The sequence below is a fragment of the Trichosurus vulpecula genome, chromosome 4 (genome assembly GCF_011100635.1).
Source record: "Trichosurus vulpecula isolate mTriVul1 chromosome 4, mTriVul1.pri, whole genome shotgun sequence".
Taxonomy (NCBI): Eukaryota; Metazoa; Chordata; class Mammalia; order Diprotodontia; family Phalangeridae; genus Trichosurus; species Trichosurus vulpecula.
Window position 1 is genome coordinate 103,179,269 of NC_050576.1, and position 22,651 is coordinate 103,201,919.

General features: G+C 39.0%; 1 protein-coding gene across 8 annotated transcripts in view; it reads left to right on the forward strand.

Annotated features, from left to right (window-relative positions):
• The window catches only part of PPP1R12B (protein phosphatase 1 regulatory subunit 12B), a 256,546-nt gene that overhangs the window by 189,631 nt on the left and 44,264 nt on the right, over positions 1-22,651 (forward strand). Inside the window, exon 1 of one of the 8 annotated variants that reach the window (XM_036757295.1) lies at positions 12,325-13,086. The exons of the other annotated variants lie outside the window; for them this stretch is intronic. Coding sequence (XP_036613190.1) covers positions 12,985-13,086 — 102 coding nt within the window. The 5' untranslated portion in view covers positions 12,325-12,984. Of the gene's footprint in view, positions 1-12,324; positions 13,087-22,651 lie in introns of those variants that run through there. 8 annotated transcript variants of the gene reach the window in all.

A 22,651-nucleotide genomic window follows, 5' to 3' on the forward strand; every position in this document is an offset into this window, starting at 1 on the left:
CTGGATAGATCTGCTCTATGGGCTGTCTGTCCCATTTCACATCACAGTCTAGAAAATAGATGTTTTCCAACTCTGTGACTTTTACTGAGTGCGGTTAGAGTAAACTCTCCTGAGTGATTATGAAGCCCAGTTAGGAGGCATAACGGTGTTCTAGGGTATCGATATGATCAGCTCAAGGTCATTGACAAACTGCAACATTTCCCACACCATTTTGTGGAATTCCTCTTCTATTTGGACTCCTGTGTGGAAATCCTCCAGTGACTCCCTGTTGCCTCTGTGGTAAAATTTAATCCCTCTGTTCACCTCTTAAACTCCTTCACAACCTGGCTCCAACCTATCTTTGTAGCCTCCTCAGATGTTGCTTCCCCTCCTACATTCATCAATCCTGAGTTGGCTATTTGTTCTTCACACACAACACTGCACCCCCCATCCCTGGAACCCACTCTTAATTTTCCTCTGCTTCATAGCACCTTTTTCTTCCTTCAAGACATAGCCAAGCATCACCACCTGTTCCTGATTTCCTCCTCCCCTCAACTACTAATGTCTACCCCTTGCATTTATTTTCTTTTTATTGTGAGTTCCTTGCAAGTAGGGATTATATATACATTTATGTATGTATCCATGCATGTATATGTACATAGATGTATACATACATATAGTGATATATATACATATACATACACATATACATACATACATATGTATATATGTGTATGTATATGTGTGTGTGTGTGTGTGTGTGTGTGTGTGTGTGTGTGTGTAATCAGCAGCTTAGGTGGTACAGTGGATAGAAAAAAGACCAGAATTCCATCCCACCTGTGACACTTACTAGCTGTGTGACCCCGAGCTTAATGTCTTAATGTCTATTTGTCTCAGTTTGCAAAATGGGGTTGATGATAGCATTTCCCTCCCAGGATTGTTGTGAGGATCAAATAAGATAATATTGTAGTGGATAGAGTGCCAGGCTGCACGTAGAGAAGGACCCAAATTCAGATCTGGCCTCAGATGCTTACTAGCTGTGTGACCCTAAGCAACTCACTTAATCCTTTTTGCCTCAGTTTCCTCATCTGTAAAATGAGCTGGAAAAGGAAATGGCAAACCACTCCAGTATCTCTGCCAAGAAAACCCCCAAAGGGGTCACAAAGAGTTGGACACGACTAAAAGACAAAAAAAGCAATACCTTGTTAGAGGAGAGCCTTCAAACTGACATTTTACTTTTCCAAATCAAAAAACTGTTAAAGTCTACAAGCTACAAGCAGAATGAGAGCTTGTCCTCCCCGCATCTTTCAGTCAGTTGCGCAACTATGAATATGTGACCTGCTGTAGAATATCACCTGCAAAAACTTGTTCCTTCTTATGATTTCATCCAATATGCCCTTGATATGTTTATAGGTTATTCTCATAAAGATTTCATGGAGATATGCTAATAATTTTCTTGATTCCTTTTCATTAATAATAATGCCCACAATTCTTTCCTAGTGTTTGGTGTCCTCCTTTCTTTCATATGTCTTGAGAATCACTTCTTCAGTTTCCTCAAAATATGGCACCCAGTAAAAGCCTTCTTGGTGTATATTTGGTCTAGTTCTGTTGCTCTTTCCGTTTTTTTTTTTTCTTTACCGACATTTCTGCTTCCTTATAACAGCATGTCAGGGAATGTGATATTAAAAGCTAAATGTGACCCCCATTTATGAAGGAAATAATTCGTTATAAAAATCTTGGCAGATCTTTTCCATGTTTCATCTCTTTGTTGTCCTTCCAATTTCATCCTTAAATGTTCTCAGATTGAGCAAGCTTATTGTTCCCAACATTTTTTTGTTCTGTAAACCCCTTCTGTCAATAACAAGAAAGGTGCTGTGAACCCCTAGACAATTTAATAGACTACTCATAGTGTTATTTTAGATTTATTTGCTAAATATTTAAAATAACTTAGTGAAAACTTTTGCCACCCAAAACCCCAAATTAAACTTTACAATTATAAAATTATAATAAAATTCACATTTATAAAATATAAAATTTCATCCTACCTCTTATTTTGAAAATTATAAATATAAACTATAAAACTAGAATTATAAAATAAATATGAATATTTTATGCACAGCATTCTGTAAGAATTAAAAGATGTAATGTAGCAAGAATTCACATGCTTCTGCAACATTTCATGTTTATTTAACAAATTTTGTTGACTATAAATAATATTTTAGTGAAATAATATATAGCTTGGAAGATGTTTAACATACTATAATAATCATATATAAACTGAATTTCAATGTTGGACTTTTTTATTTGAACAAAAGTTTTCAGGATTTGGCTCAACACTAAATACAGTCTTAAATCTGGTTCCACATCAAGTTTATTTCTATATTTTGATTTAAAACAAAATAAAGTGAAAATACTTGCTTACACAGTTGTGTGATAGGAAATGGAGAATTTTACAACCTTTCTTTCTGAGAAAAGGAAATTAATTTTTTTTTAGCCACCTAACCAGTCATCAAAAGTGAATAGCTAGTTACAATATAAAGTATTTCATTTTCTGCTAGCTAATCACAAGTGCTGTATTAAATGATAAATGTGCTTTAAGCTCAAATGCATGCATTACTTTTTGGGGAAAAAGAAAACAAAGAAAAGGATCTGTTAAGACATAACTCTTCACTTGTACCACTGGCACATCTGCTACACTGTCATAGAAACTCTGGTGACCACCATTGACAACCAGTTCATTGGAAAATTACCCAGATACAAGAATGTATAAGTAGAGGATAAGTTTAATTCAGAAAAAGCCTTAATACTGCAATGAGAGGCAATATAAAGTTTGCATCTGCAGAACCTCTGTGATGCTCCATGATGATTTCAAGATGACTTGTGATGTGCATGCCCAGAAATCATGGTTTTCAAACAGCTCAACATTTGTTCTTCAGGGAACACAAATAATCATAACATCGGGATCATGTGATTATACAGCTGATGAGTTGCAATTACAGGGGAACAGAGTAATAAAGGAACTGCTGGTGCAGTACATAGAACTCAAGTGGTGGTATGCATATGGATCTGACCATCCATTGGCAATCGTTGATTTGCATTTGAAAGTCAAACTCTTGTAGCTTTTTGGAAACAATTTGATTCCAGATTGAGCACATCATACTTAGTGAGTAGTGGTCGGAGTATGATATAATTGCTGCAAGAACACCAAAATCATTGTGGATGTGTTTGTGAAAGTTTTTAAATAAAGCTATAATTCTTCAAACATGCACATGCTTATTGTCACCGAGGAAAAATATATTTACAACATAATTGGGCAATCATTTACTACTTAAGGTATTATTGAAGAATTTTTAGCCTGAGTCCCTTGGAACATCATTGTGAACCCTCAAGAGATTCACAAACCACTAATCTAGTGTAATTGGTTTCTCACAAAGCTTTCTGTAAAAATGTTCTCATTACACTGCTTCTCACTCTTATGTCAAATGATATTGGTCATAACCTTCTACCATCCTCTTCCACAAGATTTTACAAATGAGCTTATATTCTAAACTAGTATTGCTCTTGGTTTGCATCTCTTCTTTGTGGTATTAGCTATACATTAGTTAAGCTTCCATTTGGAAAGGTAATGATGTATATGGCATGCTAATGTCAGTTTTTGCCCATCTCCTATTTTTCAGAATCAACATCTTTTTATTTTATTTTTAAGATATATTTTATTTTTACATTTCTTACATTTCCCAATATGTTTCTCTTCTTCTCAGAGAGTCATCCCTAATAACAAAGAATAAATGAGAGAAAAAAAAGAACAATTCTGCAAAACTAACAAATCCATCAGAAAAAAAAATTGACATTATCTACATTGTTCCACACCCATAATCCCCACCTCTGCAAAGAAGGAAGGTATCTACTAATTTCTCTTCTTTGGGGTCAACCTTTGTCCTTATAATTCCATAGTATTCAGTTTCTATTATTTTGTTATTTTTCTTTTCATTTAAATTGAACAATAGCTTTTAAAAGTAGGTCAGATTGGAGTCATTTTAATTATATACTATTTATTTACAAAGTGGTATAATGATAAGAGTACTGGATTTGAAATAAGAGATCTGGATTTGAAGACAGGATCTAGCAATTACTAGTTAAGTGACAACAAACAAATCATTAAACCTCAGGCTTCCATTTCCTCATCTATAGAATGGGGATAATAAATATGATGTTTCATAGGATTGTGTTGAGAATCAAATGAGAAAGTGCTTTGCAGACATTAAAGTGTTAAGTCAATGGCTGCTATTATTATTGTCTCATTTTTATTCTAATTTGGTATTGACATTAATATTTGCTGTAACAAAAACCAGTGTTCTGACTTTCTTGGACAGGTGGCTTATGAGTGACTCTGCCCTGTCAGTAACCAGTCATTTTCCATCTCGTCAGTTTCCCCTTTTGTGATGTAATTTGGCATTCACCACATCTAGACCCTTCCAAAGCTCTTCTTCAAGAAAGTGTCCATGATCTATAATAGGCACAAGGCTTATAAATGTTTGGCCTACAAGCTTTTGGCTTGTCTTTATCAATCTTATGCCATATTTTCCAACATAAAATTCTTCTGACTTCCCTTGCTCACTCTTTTAAGTCATTCACTATTAAAGTTTATGGAATTTATTAAGGGATGCCTTGTAAGATTCTTTGTAGAATTTCTCTACTTCTTCATCTTGCACCCCAAGAATCTGTTGTCTTCATGGTAGATTTTTTTGTTGTTGCAAATGATGATCTTGAACACCAATATAAGATGACCACTAAATGTCCCATAAAGTCTTATTGCTTTTGAATGCCCAACAAAACCAATTCCTTTATCTCTCCATGGAGAACTTGTGAACATCCTTCCATTTAGCTGCAACTTTTCTCTCTTCATTTAATTTGTAGTGAAAATGTCAATATTTGGGACAGCAAGGTGGTGCAGTAAGTAGAGCACCAGCCTTGGAGGCAGGAGGACCTGAGTTCAAATCTGGCCTCAGATACTTGACACACTTACTACTATGTGACCTTGGGCAAGTCACTTAACCCCAATTGCCCTGCCCTCCCCCTCACCCCCCCCCCAAAAGAAAATGTCAGTTTATATGGTTTGATTCCTCCAGTAGTAAGTCCACTCACTGGTCACTAGAGAAGAGAGTACCAAGAATTGAATTAATGTTTATTGATTGTGTAAAAACTTTTAATATTTGTATAGTCTACCCTCTTTTCCTCTACTACAGGGCTGTCCAACCTTAGGTTTTTATTGAAACAATAGACAGTATATTTTGATTTGCCATTTTACTGAACGCTCTGCCTTAGCTCAGCTTCATTTACTAAAGCTTTTATGTAAATTGCTATGCTTGTAGGCAGGCTGCATACATTTATATCAGTTAAAGACCTAAGAATTCATCCCCTAGTGACTAGCATACTGGTGAGGAGCCTTTTTGCATTCAGCTAGTTTGGTCCTCAGAGAGCAAATGTAATCTATCACTAGACCTGTAATCAAAGTCATTCCAGCATTCAGAATCTGCTAGAGTTTGGATTCCACTAATATAGCTCTTGAGAACCCCAGCCATTATGGGGTTTAGCTTTGATGGAGTATCAACAAGTTATCAAAATTATACATGAAGCAAAGATGCCTAGAACTAACAGAGTACCTTATTCATTCCCATACTGTATGGTCCCTAGAGCACCTAGATACTAGTCTTATTTTTTCTTTTTAATCATTATTTATTTATTTAATGTTTTTAGTTTTCAGCTCTGATTTTCACAAGAGTTTGAATTACAAATTTTCTCCCCATTTCTACTCTCCCCCCCACCCAAGATGGCATATATTCTGATTGCCCGGTTCCCCAGTCAGCTGTCCCTTCTGTCACTCTACTCCCCCCCATCCCCTTTTCCCTTACTTTCTTGTAGGCAAGATAAATGTTTATGCCCCATTGCCTGTGTATCTTATTTCCTAGTTGCATGCAAAAACTTTCTTTTTTGAACATCTTCTTTTAAAACTTTGAGTTCCAAATTCCCTCCCCTCTTCTCTCCCCACCCACCCTCCCTAAGAAGTCAAGCAATTCAACATAGGCCACATGTGTATCATTAGGCAAAACCCTTCCACAATACTCATGTTGTGAAAGACTGACTATATTTTGCTCCTTCCTATCCTGTCCCCCTTTATTCAGTTTTCTCCCTTGAACCTGTCCCTTTTCAAAAGTGTTTGCTTTTGATTACCTCCTCCCCCTATCTGCCCTCCCTTCTATCATCCCCCCTTTTTTATCTCCTTCCTCCTTCTTTCCTGTAGGGTAAGATACCCAATTGAGTGTTTATGTTATTCCCTCCTCAGGTCAAATCTGATGAGAGCAAGATGCACTCATTCCCCCTCACCTGCCCCCTCTACCCTCCCAACAGAACTGATTTTTCTTGCCACTTTTATGTGAGATAATTTATGCCATTCTATCTCTCCCTTTCTCCCTCTCTCAATATATTCCTCTCTCATCCCTTAATTCAATTTTATTTTTTTAGATATCATCCTTTCATGTTCACCTCACCCTGTGCCCTCTGTCTGTATATATGTATGCATGTATGTATGTGTGTATGTATGTATGTATATTCCTTTCAGCTACCATAATACTGAGGTCTCATGAATTACACACATCATCTTTTCATGTAGGAATGTAAACAAAGCAGCTCAACTTTAGTAAGTCCCTTGTGATTTCTCTTTCTTGTTTATCTTTTCATGCTTCTCTTGATTCTTGTGTTTGAAAGTCAAATTTTCTATTCAGCTCTGGTCTTTTCACTGAGAAAGCTTGAAAGTCCTCTATTTTATTGAAAGTCCATATTTTGCCTTGGAGCATTATACTCAGTTTTTCTGGGTAGGTGATTCTTGGTTTTAATCCTAGCTCCATTGACCTCTGGAATATCATATTCCAAGCCCTTCAACCCCTTAATGTAGAAGCTGCTAGGTCTTGTGTTATTCTGATTGTTTTTCCACAATACTCAAATTGTTTCTTTCTGGCTGCTTGCAGTATTTTCTCCTTGATCTGGGAGCTCTGGAATTTGACAACAATATTCCTAGGAGTTTTTTTGGGGGGATCTTTTTCAGGAGGCAATCAGTGGATTCTTTCAATTTCTATTTTACCCTCTGGCTCTAGAATATCAGGGCAGTTCTCCTTGATAATTTCTTGAGAGATGGTATCTAGGCTCTTTTTTTGATCATGGCTTTCAGGTAGTCCAGTAATTTTTAAATTCTCTCTCCTGGATCTATTTTCCAGGTCAGTGATTTTTCCAATGAGATATTTCACATTGTCTTCCACTTTTTCATTCCTTTGGTTCTGTTTGATAATCTCTTGATTTCTCATAAAGTCACTAGCTTCCACTTGCTCCAGTCTAATTTTTAAGGTAGTATTTTCTTGAGTGGTCTTTTGTACCTCCTTTTCCATTTGGCTAATTCTGCCTTTCAAGGCATTCTTCTCCTCATTGACTTTTTGGAGCTCTTTTGCCATTTGAGTTAGTCTATTTTTAAGGTGTTATTTCCTTCAGTATTTTTTTGGGTCTCCTTTAGCAAGTCATTGACTTGTTTTTCATGGTTTTCTCTCACCACTCTCATTTCTCTTCCCAATTTTTCCTCTGCTTCTCTTACTTGCTTTTCCAAATCCTTTTTGAGTTCTTCCATGGCCTGAGTCCAGTTCATGTTTTTCTTGGAGGCTTTTGATGTAGGCTCTTTGACTTTGTTGACTTCTTCTGACTGTATTTTGGTCTTCTTTGTCACCAAAGAAAGATTCCAAAGTCTGAGTCTGAATCTGAGTCCGTTTTCGCTGCCTGGCCATGTTCCCAGCCAACTACTTGACCCTTGAGCTTTTTGTCGGGGTATGACTGCTTGTAGAGTAGAGGGTACTTTGTTTCAAGCTTTAGGGGATGCGCTGTTGTTTTCAAAGCTATTTCTATACAGCAAGCTCTGCCACACCAGCACTCCTCCTCCCCCAAGAAATGCCAACCTGGACTGGACTCAGATCTTAAGCAGGTTTTGTACTCCTGCTCTGATCTGCCACTTAATTCCTCCCACCAGGTGGGCCTGGGGCTGGAAGCAACTGCAGCTGTAATTCTGTAGCTGCATCACCCCCTGCCCTCAGCAGCTTTACCCACTAGCCTTCTCTGTTGTCTTTGGTGTTTGTGGGTTGAGAAGTCTGATAACTGTCACAGCTCACTGATCCAGGGCGCTACAGCCTATTCCAGCCGGCTCCCAGTCTGGTTGGTCTGGGCATAGCCCACGCTGGTCTCTGCTCTGCTCTACTCCCCCCAGCAACCATCCAGGCTGTCCTGAGCTGGATACCTGCTTCCCTCTGCTATTTTGTGGGTTCTGCAGTTCTAGAATTTCTTCAGAGCCATTTTTATCAGTGTTTAGAGGGTCCTGGGGGAGAGCCCTAAGCAAGTCCCTGCTTTGCAGCTGCCAGCTTTGCTCCATCCCGGATACTAGTCTTATTTTAAAAAAGACCAGAACCTCCTTTCTTCATGTCTTCTATTTTTTTCATTCCCTTTGTAGTTAATAATGTTAAAATTCAGTCTTAGATGCACTGCTGCAAGTTACTACTTTGCCTGCCCTTTGCATGTATTTTGTACTTTATATAATGGATAAGGAACTAAATTACAGATAGTTCTCACTTTACATAAAATTTGCATTATGCAAATTAGACTTTACATTAAAAAATTGTTCAAGAAATCTACATTTGAAAGGAAACCTATATTAGCTTTACTGTCTAGTACTGTGCTCACTCTCTCTTTTTCACCTGCTCCTGCCTTTCTGCAGACTCCTAACCCCACCTCTTCCCCCACCAAAAAAAAAAAAAAAACAAAAAACAACCCCTCCAAGTGACCAGAGAAGACTGGATGCTTCAGCCTGATTGGGGCTTGGCTTGAAACCTCTGATGTTTAGAGAGGAGATCTTTGCTCCTCTCTGGGCCCATACTCTATCTGTTTGTGCTTAGGTACCACATGTCTGCCCCAGCTCCACACATAGCCTGTGGTCTCTTGTCTGTGTCTGTGTTGGGCCCTCACATATATGCCCCACCTCCTCCATCTGCCCCTCTCCCTTCCTCCTCCTGCTCTCACTTCTCTGTCTTTGGTCCCCATAGGTCCTTGAACCATGTGCCACTCCCCTCCCTCCAGGACGTAAGGCCCCCTTCCTGCTTCCCTTTCCTAGTCTGCTGGGAAAATTTGCTTTTACACAAATATCACTTTACCTAGAGTTCTGTGGAATGTTCCACTTAGGTAAAGTGGGAACTGTCTATATATATATATGTCCAATTTGGTGGTATAATGATTCTCCAGGAGTGTTAAATGAATTTTCCTATTCTTGTTTAGCATTATTTTCCCTCTGAAGTAGCTTTGAGGTGCTCAGTGAGATTCATTGGTCTGGATGCATTATTCAATTCATGATGCATTTTATTGGCTTGCTTGCACATTTTGGGTCTGACATTTCAGAGCCAAGTAAACATTTGTGGCCCATTTATTTGACTTTCATATTTACTTTGGATGCTAGAGTTAAAGGACCAGCCTGGTACTTTAATTCAGTGCTCACAAATGAATCCAAAAAGTTTACAAACATTTTCCCCAGTCTGCCTTCCCAAGATGAGTAAAACATATGGAACAAACCTTTTATGCTGCTTATCTGGAATAAATCATTTTCCCAACACGTGGCTGTTTATAAGGCTAATTGCTCTAAGTCTGTAGATGTCAGTCATCTCACCCAGGTCTGTTGCTTTGCTAGGCTTCTTTGTGACTGAGTGTTGATTTGAGAAATTGCCCTCATCAATGAGCAGACAGAAGTGTCTATTTCTAAAGAGTCCTACCGTGTAAATATTTCCCTGCTACTTGTATTTGAGTAGAAACCTAGCCTACAGCTGTTTAGCCTTATAAATAGTTTAATAAATTTTTGCTGAATTGAATTGAATTATAAGTGTTTACCTACTCATTTGTCAAGCAAATAATCATTTGTGCTTGGCCACTGGGTGCATACATATAGGTCGCTTATTTTACTCAGAAAAGGTGAATTATCAAACATGGTATGCTACCTGGAAAACCCAAGCCTAGAGTTCCATTGATTACTATTGATAAAATTTTCCATCTCTGCTGAATGTTTACAAACAACATTTTAAGGTTTATTCAACTCTTTTCCTTTCATTAATGAAGAATAACTTGATATTATCTCCCTAAACAAATGGAAAATAAGAAGTATAGTTATAACAAACAGTGCAAGGAAGTGATGAATGTATACTAAGTCCCTAATAAATACATTTTGAAAAATCGAATAAAAAAATATTAGAATCACATATCCAGAGAACTTGTCTGTGCTCCCATACCTGTGCCATGTTCCTATTAGCTACTTAATTTCCCAGAATCTTCTTAGAGGCCTTGGGACAGCAGATGAATTCAGATCTGCTGGTATGCTGCATGCTTTAACATTAAAGTTTCTTTGTGAAGGCATCGTTGTTTCAGAGATTGGAGATATGATAGGAGAGGGCAAAGATTCCAATTTTTGTCTAAATTACCAAAAAAAGTGAATTGGATATAAAAAAAAAACTTGGCAGGAAATCTGTTGCTTATCAGGTTTGCTCTTGCCTTCCCCTTAAGGAATTCAGGAACCTGTCAACCCCTGTTCTGCATCTGGATTTGCCATATTGAAGATGTATCCCCAATTCTACACCAATAAGACATACTGATTTTTTGTTGCTGAATCATTTGAGTCATGTCCGACTGTTCATGACCTCATTTGGGATTTGCTTGGCAGAGACACTGGAGTGGTTTGCCATTTCCTTCTCCACCTCGTTTTACAGATGAGGACCTGGGAGAGATAGGGTTAAGTGACTTGTCCAGGGTCACACAGCTGATGTTCCTGTAATTTTGTTCCATAGGTTTGTTTGTGCCACCCATGGCATGACTGTTCTGTCTAAAGACAGTATATATTCCCTGAACTCATAAACATACAATTTTTTTAATGAAAAGAAGTAGTTAGCAGAGACTTAGATTATTTCGGTTGATGATAGCTATATATACACATATATAATCAGACATTGTAATTTGGCACCCATTAACTAGAATCACAAGGGCAGCTGGGACTTCCAGGCTCATTTTGAGTTCCTTGCTCTAATGCTGTGGTCTTGCCAACATATCCAACATGTCTTTCCATTTAGAAACTGACTCAGATCGGACCAAGTCTCCTCAGGAAATTTCAGACTAATCTAATGCCAGATTAGGGGACCTGATTTTTTTTTTGAACCCATGTCCCATGTCATCCTAGAAATTTTGGATTGAGGTAGGGAACCAAACAAGCATCTGGTCACTTTCTTCAGTTTGATTCCACCAGAAGAGTCATAAGAAAGAAGGAAATGATGGGTCTGTTATAGGGAAAAGACCAGAGTGATGGGAAATTTTGAAACAGTACAAAGGTTCCAGGAATCCAATCCTAAGTAAACAAACTGTCTGATGTTTTCCAAGGCAGTGACACGGGAACTATTAGGTGGTGTAGTGACAACAGCAGAGGCAAAAGACCAACTCTAGGACATGTTTCTTTAAACCATATCCAGAATCCTTCCACATCGAGGGGAGCAATGTATTTCATTTTAGTCATCAGACTTTGCTATGGCTATCTGAGCCAGTTGTGATCCTGCTCCTTTCTCTGCTTTCTCTTTTTCCTCTCTCCTTTCTCCCATCCTCCTCCTTGCTGGTCACAGCCTCCTGGCAGACTAGCAAACTTCTTACTCGGGGACTTGGCCAGGAGAATCCCTGACTTACAGACTGGCTTCCTTTCTGGTGGGCACTTGTGGGGCAGGAATCATGCCATTAAAAAGTGAACATTGTGCTTTGGCTGATGCCTCTGTATATTGTATTTTATTATTAGAGAAAAAGTTCCATTAGCTTAAAATCCCTTTGTTCTTAAGAGAAATGTTTTGAGAAACTGGTCTTTGAGACAGAGGTCTACCATTTAATCCCTGACAAAGCTAGCAAGTGCCCCAATGAAGTGGGGTTTGGATATGGATTTGCCCCAGAAGACTCCCCTCCGCACCTTCCCCCCCCCCCCCCCCCCGCAACTAGATCCTGAGAGCTAGAGGGTTTTCTTTTCCTCCTACAAGTGGCAACCCGAATCCCACGTTGAAAGTGATTCTTTGCCCTTGGCCTCACTCCAGCATTCCTCACTAAGCGAATAGGGATTTGGAATGTCAGAAAATAGCAAGAGGGAGGGGAAAAGATATTGTGTGTGTGTGTGTGTGTGTGTGTGTGTGTGTGTGTGTGTGTGTGTTTATATGTAAAAGCAGCTCCGGCTGGAAGGACTGAGGGAAACTTCACTTCCTCAGGGCTGCCTTTTTTTTTTTCTTCGTAAAATCTTGGTTCCTTATTTGTACTTTTTTGGGTTTTTTCAAATTGCCTAGCCTGAGCTTGTCACAGCAGCCCCATGTACTTTTGGAGTCCAAGGGAGTCAAGCTGGGGGAAGTGTGTTGATTTTCATAAGGTTCCCCTCTTTCTCTTCCCCCTGGATAAAGCGGCAATAGTTGTTCCCCAGACTTATCTTCGGCAAGGACAGAGGCTGTTCCACTGTGCTTTCATCCGGGCTCATTGGGAGCCTGGGGTCAGGCTTTATTAAAGGGCGAGCATCTTAAAGCCTCATTAAGAACTATCCTTTTGTGGAAGATCAAGGAACCACCCTGGGCACAGGGAGGTGTTTCAGCACAGTCTCCTGCACCATAAAGGTACCTGCTAGTCCTGGGCACCCGTGGTCAAAGCTGAACTGGAAGCATTGATGGAACAGAGTTTACAGACTCTGCCTAGCTGTGGACTGGTTCAAAGCTCAAGACTATAATTACCAGGCGGTTTGCATCCTTTTTTTAGTTCTATCAGAAAGCTTTTTGCACCCACTCAGAAGGAGGGGTTCTGGAAGGGCAGCTCACAGGACCGATTTCCCAGCCTTGCCTGAAGATTGCAAAGGTTGGGTGTCTCTCCAAATCCTGAGGAACTATGTCTTCCTTATATACCCGAAGCAAAGAGTTCACTCGGAGTAGGAAATCTCAATCTGATTCTCCCCCGGCATCTCCCTCCCCAATTGCCAAGACACTCCGAGTAAGCAGTATTTTGATTTAATGTACGTTCATAGTTGTGTCAGAGGTGAAGTGTATGTGTGTGCCTGTATGTGCTTGTTTTCTCTCCAGAAATTAGAATTTCCAGGGCACTTGGGGTCAATAAGAAAAAAACAAAAACTGGTTGACTTTGTAAGTAAAGTCCCTGTTAGCTTCTCTATAAGACGTTATAGTTCAAAATATTTAATAAATTCCTAAGGAAAAGCAGGTTCTAGCCATGTCAGAATTCATGTGATGTCTTATATTTTTTTTGTGATTTGTTTGGTAGCAGGATTGTTGATCCCAGGGAGCTCCAGTGAGGTAGGGTCTGGATATGTGTTTGCCCCAGAATGTATAGTGAGACTTTTAAAAATGTCTTAATTTTGTTGAATAACTGGCTTTTCTGTGTATTTTGTGGGAGGTGACATTCCAGGGGAAGTCTCCAAATGGAAAGTAAGCTGAACTTTTTCTGATTGTGAAATTACAATTCAGGGTGTGTGTGTGTGTGTGTGTGTGTGTGTGTGTGTGTGTGTGTGTGTGAGAGAGAGAGAGAGAGAGAGAGAAAAAGAGAGTGAGAGAGAGAGAGAGAGAGAGCGCACACGCATAACAGAGACAGAAGGAAGAGGTAAGCTATGGGACTCAAACTTTGCTCTTCAGACTGCCAGGAACCAGACTTTAGAATATATTCACACTTTAAAAAGTAGAAAAGTGGCCCCTTGGGCAGAGGAAAGTAAAGTCTGTCTAAAGTTTGGTAGTATCTCTGACATCCTGAAGAAATGCATATTAGGTATGATTTTACATTTTCTTCTGGATTTCACTATTAAAATAAGCCATACTTCAGGATGAGTTTCCACTGGAGCAAACCAACAAATGCAAAAACTACTATGGATCGTAAGAGATTAAAAACTATGGGGAACTTATAGGTAACAGTCCTTTCCTAGAGAACTAGCTTGACTTCTATCAGAGGAAAAAAGGGGAAAGATCATTGTTTCTTTCTTTTGGACTCTGGGGAGAAGCCAAATTGATCTCCAAGTTTCAAGAAGAATCCACCATGTCCTGTTGCTTTTGAAATGTTTATTTTTTATTTTCTGTTTCATTTCCTATAGCATTGTGGCTTGTACAGTAGAATGCGGTATAAGGCACATTGGTCTTTAATCCCATCTAGATGCTTAGTTACTGAAATAACAAAAGCACCCTTGTATAAGTCAGTCTCATCCATATCTCTATACAGTAGCATGTACAGGGGGTCCCAACAGTCTCAGAGCAGTTTTAAACTTTAAACCTTGAGGTGCCTGCCAGTCCTAGGCACCTGTGTTCAAGGATGATTTGGAAGCTGTCAGTTGGTTCTTTAAGCTTTAATAGCTCTAAAGTGCACTAAGATTTTTGGGATGCTCTGTACATTATAGTGTAGTTCTAATGTATTTCTGAGAGACATCAAAATTGCTGTGGTTGAATCCTGGAGCTTAGTTTATTCTCTATTTTCTGAAGGAGACAAAAAATATTCATTTGATATATTTGGTATAGCCACTGCTTGCTGGTCACAAAACTCCTAATGTCATTTTTTTTTAATAGTGATCACTTCTACCCCCTTTACACTTCTCAAGGTTATTGGCATATATTGATTAGCCATCATATGCAGGGCTTCCTTTTGTCTATTGTCTCCTTACTTATCTTTTTCAGACAGCTGGTTAGGTAGGATGAACAGTGGTGGAGAAAATACAGATATTGAATTATAGAAAAATCATAACAATTTGTATCTTTGCTAAAAATATAGTTTTATACCTTATCCTCATTTCCCAATAGTTAATAGCTATGGAGAGCCACAGCAATAGCAGTTTATTGTAATGAGTTTTCGATGGTCAGTGACTTTAGACTAGTAAAGAATATTTTTGTTTCCTACCCCTCATCTCCCACATTCATTGTTTATTTTCGTCTGGTCAGGTGAGGGGTTTGCAAGATTGGGGCTGTTGAAAGTAAATACTCATCCAATACTAGTTAGAACACCAAATTTGGGTTCACCGGTTGGCTTGGTTCATCCCACCCCACATCCTGCTTAATTGGGACTTTGAACATGTAAGAATAGAGACACTCTACAAATGCAGACGTTGTTGCGCCTGTGTCTCCTGCTGCTGCTGTGGAGGAGCCAACAGCTGCCTAGTGTAGGGACTTGGAGCTCTGAGTACGTTAGCAGCATTGCCCAGGCACCACTGTGGGCACTAACCAAGCCTAGCACACTGATGTGAACAGTAGATTTATTAGAGACAACAAAGTGAAACCATTAGATTAGTCACAAATGGGCAATTAAATATTTGCATGGTATGTATGTCAAGGTTAAAGTCATTTTAAGAGTGAAGGTTGAAAGTAAAAGCTTCAGAGTGGCCGTGGGAGTTCAAAGCTCAGACAAAGTAGGGCCCCTGGAGACTGGAGTTGAGGGATAAAGGGAAGGGCTGGGTCCACAGACCAAAGGCAGTGACTAGACCAACAGATCTAGGTGGAACTTTATAGGATTCACAGGGGCTGCCCACCTGTATGACTCCAGTCTATGAACTCCAAAGACTGAACCTTAAAGACTATAGAGTTATCTAATTCTGGAAGTGATTTCATCAGTTTTTCGGATCATTAGTATCATCCAAAGCCTCTAGTGAATATTCCATTCTAAGTTAGTCATTGTAGAGAGTGAGGGGCACACCTTCTGCACCAGTATGTGGGAAATAAAGAACATGTGGGCTGGGTTTTCTGGTGATATAGTTCAACTTTCTTAAGTTGTTTTTCAAAGGCCCTGATAGTCAAAGCTTCTTTCCTTATAAGGGAAATGTTTTGAGAGAGAATTGGAAAACAAAGTACATTTGGATAGGGAGCTAATATTTGGAATACATATATCAGAATAACTATAAATTAAACTACAAAAGATTTTATTTTGAACTTTAAAAAACAAAAACAAACAAGGACAGAGGAGGTGTGGTCGACTTTAAAACTGGTATTAGATGGTCAGTGCTTTAGAGATAGAAGCTGTCTATTCTTTCTTTGTAAAACTCCTTGCAGTACATAACACTATATACAGTATTATAGAAATGATGGGCACTTAGTGTTTTTGACTAATATTCTGGTGTTGGTTTCCAATAATGCAATTTTTCTACCAATTCTTTTAAACAGTTTCAAGGGAGCTCTCAGTCTAGGGTTGGCAATTTCCTTGGTTTCTAAGTTGAAGGGGTGGGGGTTGGGGAGAAGGGGTAAGATTTGATTTTATCTTAGAGCTATTGCAAAGGGCAGCCCAGAAAATCAGAATAACTCCAATATTCCTTGCAAATTTCTGCTGCAAAACAATACAAGAGAGTTGCTAATGAATTTGAAGGGGTTGCCTGTGTTCTTATACTCTAAGATAACTAATATGAAATTAATAAAATGTCAATGCCTTCCTCAAAATTTTTGGAAAAACTTTGATGAGTCTTGAGGATCTTTTCATAAATGCTGAATTTTCACTGTAAACTTATTTGTAGCAATGGGATCTGACCTATATTTTAAAGGTGAGAGTATGGCATTTTTCACTTCAGTTCAGATTGTTACCATTCATGGCCAGTATCCTCAACAGAAAACGCCAAGATTGTAGGTAGCAGTGTTTTCTCATATTGTTTTTGTTGGTCATTTGTTTCAGTCGTGCCCGACTCTTCGTGACCCCATTTGGGGTTTTCTTGGCAAGGATACTGGGATAGTTTGCTTTTTCCTTCTCCAGCTCATTTTACAGATGAGGAACTTGGACAAACAGGATTAAGTGACTTGCCCAGGGTCACACATCTAGTAAGGCCAGATTTCAACTCAAGGAGTTGTTCCTGACTCCAGGAGCAGCACTCTATGCACCATGGCACCACCTAGCTGCCCTCTCCCGCTCCCTTTTCATACTAACCATAAAATTTACAAGATGAGGAACCATTAATCATTTTGCTTTATTTTTGTAACCCTAAAATCAACAAAAAGTTTGATAAACATTTGGGTGATAATTCCATGAGAATGGAATCCATTCTGATGGACTCCAGCATCACTGGATCCTGGCTCTCATCTTTTCAAATGCTTAATATTGATGACCATTCTTTGAACATCCATTTGACATGAATATATCTTACCTCTGGAAAACACAAAACATTCTACAGCATATTATCTTATCCTTTGAAACTCCGAATGTTGTATCTGGAGCAACGCTAATCTGGAATCCATTTTTTTCCTCTACTTTATAATCTATTGTCTCATGCTGAGAAACATTTGTCTAGTTGAATAAATGCTAATGAGGGATGCAATCCGTTAACTATTTTCTCTCTAATTAAAACCACTACAAGCATCATTTTTAACTCTAATCAAGAAAATTCAATATACAATAACTCTGGAAACCAAGGACAGTTTCATAGGCTAGAATGGTTTCTATGCATAGAGATAAGGAAAGATTTCCCCACTGATATCCAGCAAGTATTTAGGTTTGTGATTGGTAGCATTATTAACATCTGTTCATCAAACAACAAGCATTTATTTAAGCACCTACTATGTTCTAAACATTATTCTAGACACCAGAAGTACAAAGGCAAAAATGAAACAATCCCTGCCTTCAGGGAGATTACATTCAATTGAATAAAGAGCATGTAAATACAGAGTATATACAAAGTAAATACTTGGTCCCTTGGAGTGGGGAGGAAGCACTAATAGATGGCAGAAGTCAGGAAAGGCCTTGTGTAGGCAGTGTCCTGTGAGCTGAGCTTTGAAGGAAGGTGTAACCAGAATGGCCTTTGTTTTCTTTGAGTGACTCAATTTATCTCAGTGAGCTTTACCAGGTGCTAAACCCCAGGCCCAAACCCCATTAGGTGTTAATGTAATCCATGTGGATGTGAACCTCCCAGGGTCCTAAGGGGAGGGGCCAACTCAAGAACCAATCACCAGAGCCTGAGCTCTGGTGATTCAGATGATGTTTAATGTCTGAAGCCCTATAAGAAGGGAGGACAGAGCCATTGGTGTGGGGCTCTAGAGATGGTGTTGATGAGCAGACTCTGGGCAGCTGTAGTTAAGGAGCCCTCCAGCTTGTAAACCCGGATGTTGAAACTTTGTTGAACTCTGGTAACTATCTATTGGGACTTGAATCAGACAAAGTCTGTTGATGTCTGTAATTTGTTTGCATTTTGTTTTGAAGTTTAAGGTGCTGGTTTTTTTCCCCTGAACTAACTGAATGATATTTGAATTAAAAGTAAGCTTGTCAACCCCTTCACCTTGCTTTCCTTAATTAAGCAGATCGAAAGAACCTGTGCTGTTGGCAGCTTTCTGGGTGCTGGCTGTGGGTGAATCTTATACCCCCACAGAAGCTGCTAGCCAGGTTGTTGAAACAGAAGGCTAGGAATTCTAAGTGAAAATGAGGAGGAAGAATAAAGACACAGAGACAGTGCCTTGTAGACCTGGACTGGGCAGAAGTTGAACTCTTGTTCCATTGAGACTTAGGAAAAGGTTGTGAAAGCAGCAGCAACTTCTCCAGAGTTTGTTTTTTCTTTTTCTTATGTGACAGCTCTAAGAGGCCCTTTCCTTACTCCCTTTAAATGAGAGATCGCCTGTCAATGGAAAGCTTGAACCTTGTATGAGTAGCACACTTTGGGGGAAAAAGAATCCTGCAAATCCCACACTTCTTTGATTTGCCCCACCTAGTTTAGAGTTAGATCCCAGTCCAAGAGAAGAAAGAACTGCCTAAAAGTGAGGCAGATAGAGCTGTACTTCCCTTTAAGCCAGTTGTTGTCAGGGAAAAAAATATCCCTCTCAGGCAAGTGGGGAGAGATGATGAAGAGGCAGAGCACTTTCTGTTTCCTTGTTTCTTTAGTTATATGTTATACATAACATAGATGTTTCTTTGGTTCTGTGTTATAGAATGTAGTTATTTCTTGAGCTCTAGTTTTCAAAGGATAACCTAGGCAATCACTTGAATCTGTTGAAGTATATGTGTCTGGTCTGCTGGAAAGAAGCCCAGGCTCAAAATCTGGGCTTCTGTATTCTAGTTAGGCCTCCTGCTTTATGGCCTTTGTACTTATGTACACCTTAAGAAGATTAAATGTGAACTTGATGTGAAAACACTCCAAAAGTAAACATGCTAGAATAGAACTGTAAGGGATTATTACAGCTTCTAAAAAGATGATGCAGACCACGTATGCAGAACAAGACACATTCTTAGACATAGTCAATATGGGAATTTATTTTGCTTGAACATATACGTGTGTGTGTGTGTGTGTGTGTGTGTGTGTGTGTGTAATTGTTACAAGAATTTTTTTTCCAGTGAGAGCAGAGGTAAGCTGGTAAATGTTTAGTAATCAATCGAGGCAGGAGGGGGTGGGGGTAGGATATGTGTTTGACACACTTAAATTTAATCTGCATTATTAACATTTTCTCCATCACTTTATTAAATTTAGACAATCAAGAACAACAACAAAAATAAATCAAGCCCTGATTTGTAGTGTTTGCCTCTTTACAAGGTGCAAATGCTCACACTGAAAATTTAATAATATGCTCCCAAGAGGCAATTCGAGCTGGCTATAGCACGCCACCGGGTGGGGCTGAGAGGGAGAAAAATAAGTGCTTGATAACTGAAAAAAGTCACAAAAAATTAAAACTCATCAAAAATTAAAGAGCCTCATTTTCCCCCCATTCTCAATGCCAGTATCTTTAATTGGATTACAGCAATTAAAAATAGATCTGCAGATAGCTTTAAGACAAAGGGTTTAATGATCAGAGTTGGCTTTCACATCAAGGCTCAACCCTTCCTCAGCTGTGAGTTTGACCTATTCATTGTCTAGTGTGGGTGGTGGTTATCCATAACTAGGGAGTTGGCTTTGTAGCCCAGCCTTGAAACCCAGCAATGTTTCTTAGAAATTACACAGGAAACACAGACACAAAGTGTGTTAGATTGACTCCTGTGGCAGGGAGAGTTCTAGAATTGCCTAGCCCAACTTTTTTGATGTAAAAATTGTCAAATCTTCCATTGTATAGGTCTTTCCAAAGAAACCTTGTAATTTATAATTAGCATAGTGGTATCCAGGAAGGGGCAGTCAGGTGGTGCAGTGGATAAAGTACCAGACCTGGAGTTCAAATCCTGCCTCAAGACACTTACTAGCTATGTGACCCTGGGCAAGTTTGCCTCAGTTTCCTCATCTGTTAAATGAGCTGGAAAAGGAAATGGCAAACCACTCCAGTATCTTTGCCTAGAAAATTCCAAATGGGGTCACGAGGAGTCTGACGTAACTGGAAATAACGGAACAACAACAGCCGGGAAGAGTAAGGTAGGTGAAGTCTGGAAGCCGCAGTCAGGGACCCCAGGGGTTGATGCCTCTTTTTATGACGAACCTTGCCCATTAGACATAGGATCTAAAAACTGTATGCCTAAGGAGGCTCGTGAGAGACTGGCCCAAACTATTGAAAAAAATCCCAGTTCTGTGTTCTTCCCCACTCTGATCTTTTGCTTTCTTTGTTGGAATATAAACTTGCTTGAAAGCCTTATGTGAATAGGGAAAGAAACTCACATTCTGTGGTAATATGGGACAGTGGAGCTCTTGAATATCTATTGAAGGAAATAGGGAGCAAGAATTAGCTTAGCTAAAGAAAATGCAAAAGTGATCCTAACATCTCATTCTAGCTCTTCAGCTCCTCACCAAATCTCCTGCCCAAGGTGGTAAGCAATTGATTTGAGGCCCTACTCTTAGAATTTCTAACAAGCATTCGTTAAATGCTTGACTATGGCACTGTGGTCAGTGCAAGGAATATAAGGACAAAATAAAAACAAAATAAAAGGACAAAAGTCCAAGAAGAGACAAGACAGGGTAAGAAAGAAGCTCCTACCAGGCCTAGAAAAACCTCTTTCTTGATAATTCTGGAATCAACTGAATGTGAGCTATAATATATTCTTGAGTATTAAATCTAATTAGGAGCACAGTGTGTATGTCCATGTGTATGTAGTTATACCTTGGGAAAATCTAGTAAAACAAACGTGTTTAAAAATTTTATCTGGAAAAATAATTAGTTGAAAAGGCAAATCTACATACATAAAATATGCTCATTTTTATTAGTCATCTTATTTTTTTAATATATAATTATAGAAATAGTGACTGTCTTTTCAAGTAAACCTTCTCTATCCATGTTTATTAGTGAGCAAGTATATACATACCATTTGCAATTAGTGTAGCAGTTGTATATGTAAATGGCATTGCTACTGATTTTTAAATCCCTGAAAAGCACTTTTTTCAGAAAAGCATTTTGTTTATACTACTAGTTTTCTTAGGAAACCTTGTTCTCACAGGTGTATTTCAAACCAATATCTGTTTAGCTTATTACAAATTCTAAATTAGAGAAATCTGAATTAATGCTTAATTAATGGGCTCTGCTATAGTTAAAAAGAGTACCAAATTTGGAATCAGAAGACCTATATATTACAAACTTAGCTCTTCAGTTTTCTCTTCTGTAACATGAGATTGGAATAGATGCTCTCTTAGGTGTTTTCTGTGATTCTCAAAGCATCTAAGGCAACATAGAATCCTGGAGTTAGATCTGGAAAGGATCTTAGTGTTACAGAGGAGGAAACAGAAACAGACATAGAAAGGTTAGTGACTACCAGGTCATGCAGGTAGTTCATGTCTTAGGCAGGATTTGAACCTGACTCCAGTTTCAGTGCCATAGCGACCGCACCATGCTGTATCTTGACTTTTGAACTGAAAGAAAATTCCTAAATTCGGAGTATTCCTTCCAGGATCTGAAGGGTCAAAGTCCACATCTATGAGACGAAAGGGCTGAGGAATTAGTGAGAAACTAAAACACACAGAGCCTCAGGTTTCAGTATTCCCAGTCCTGCTCAAAGCCACTGTTAGTAGTTGTGTCCCCAGCAAGGTATTTTGCATTCCTTCCTTCCAAGATCTTCCCAGGCTTCTCACAACCAAGCCACGCAGCCTGGTTTCACTCAGTTTCAGTGAGGCCTAATTGGCCCTGTACATCACACAGAAATGATCCAGTTTCTTCCCTGAAGCCTATCCAATAATCCCAGCCATTATTCTGCCTTTCCTGATGGCTTATACATAATATTTATTGTCTGTGTCATACGTTTTGATTATATTTATATCATTGCTTTTCTGTGTTCTTTTTGTTTGTCCTGTATAAGCACTTTTATTAGACTGATTGCTTCATGTGTTTTATCTCCCCACCCCCACCCCAGTTTAAGTTCATGAAGGTAGGATTCGTGTCTCCTGCTTTTGTTATATTCTCCATAGTGTCTGGCACAGGACGCAAAATAAATATATTTTGTGAAGAATTGATTGTTATCTCACATCTGTAACTTTTGATCACAGGGTCTGACCGCTAAAGGCAGGTTGGGTTTTTCCACTGCGTTTTTCAGACTCCACGACCTCTTGGCCCCCTCTTAAACCTATTGGGAGAGTTTCTGATCACATTGGCAAGGAACATGCTGTGGATGGAAGAACTGTAGGTGCTGTTGTTGTTGAGTCATTTCAGTCTTGTCCTATTCTTTGTGACCCCATTTGGGGTTTTCTTGGCAGAGATACTGGAGTGGTTTGCCA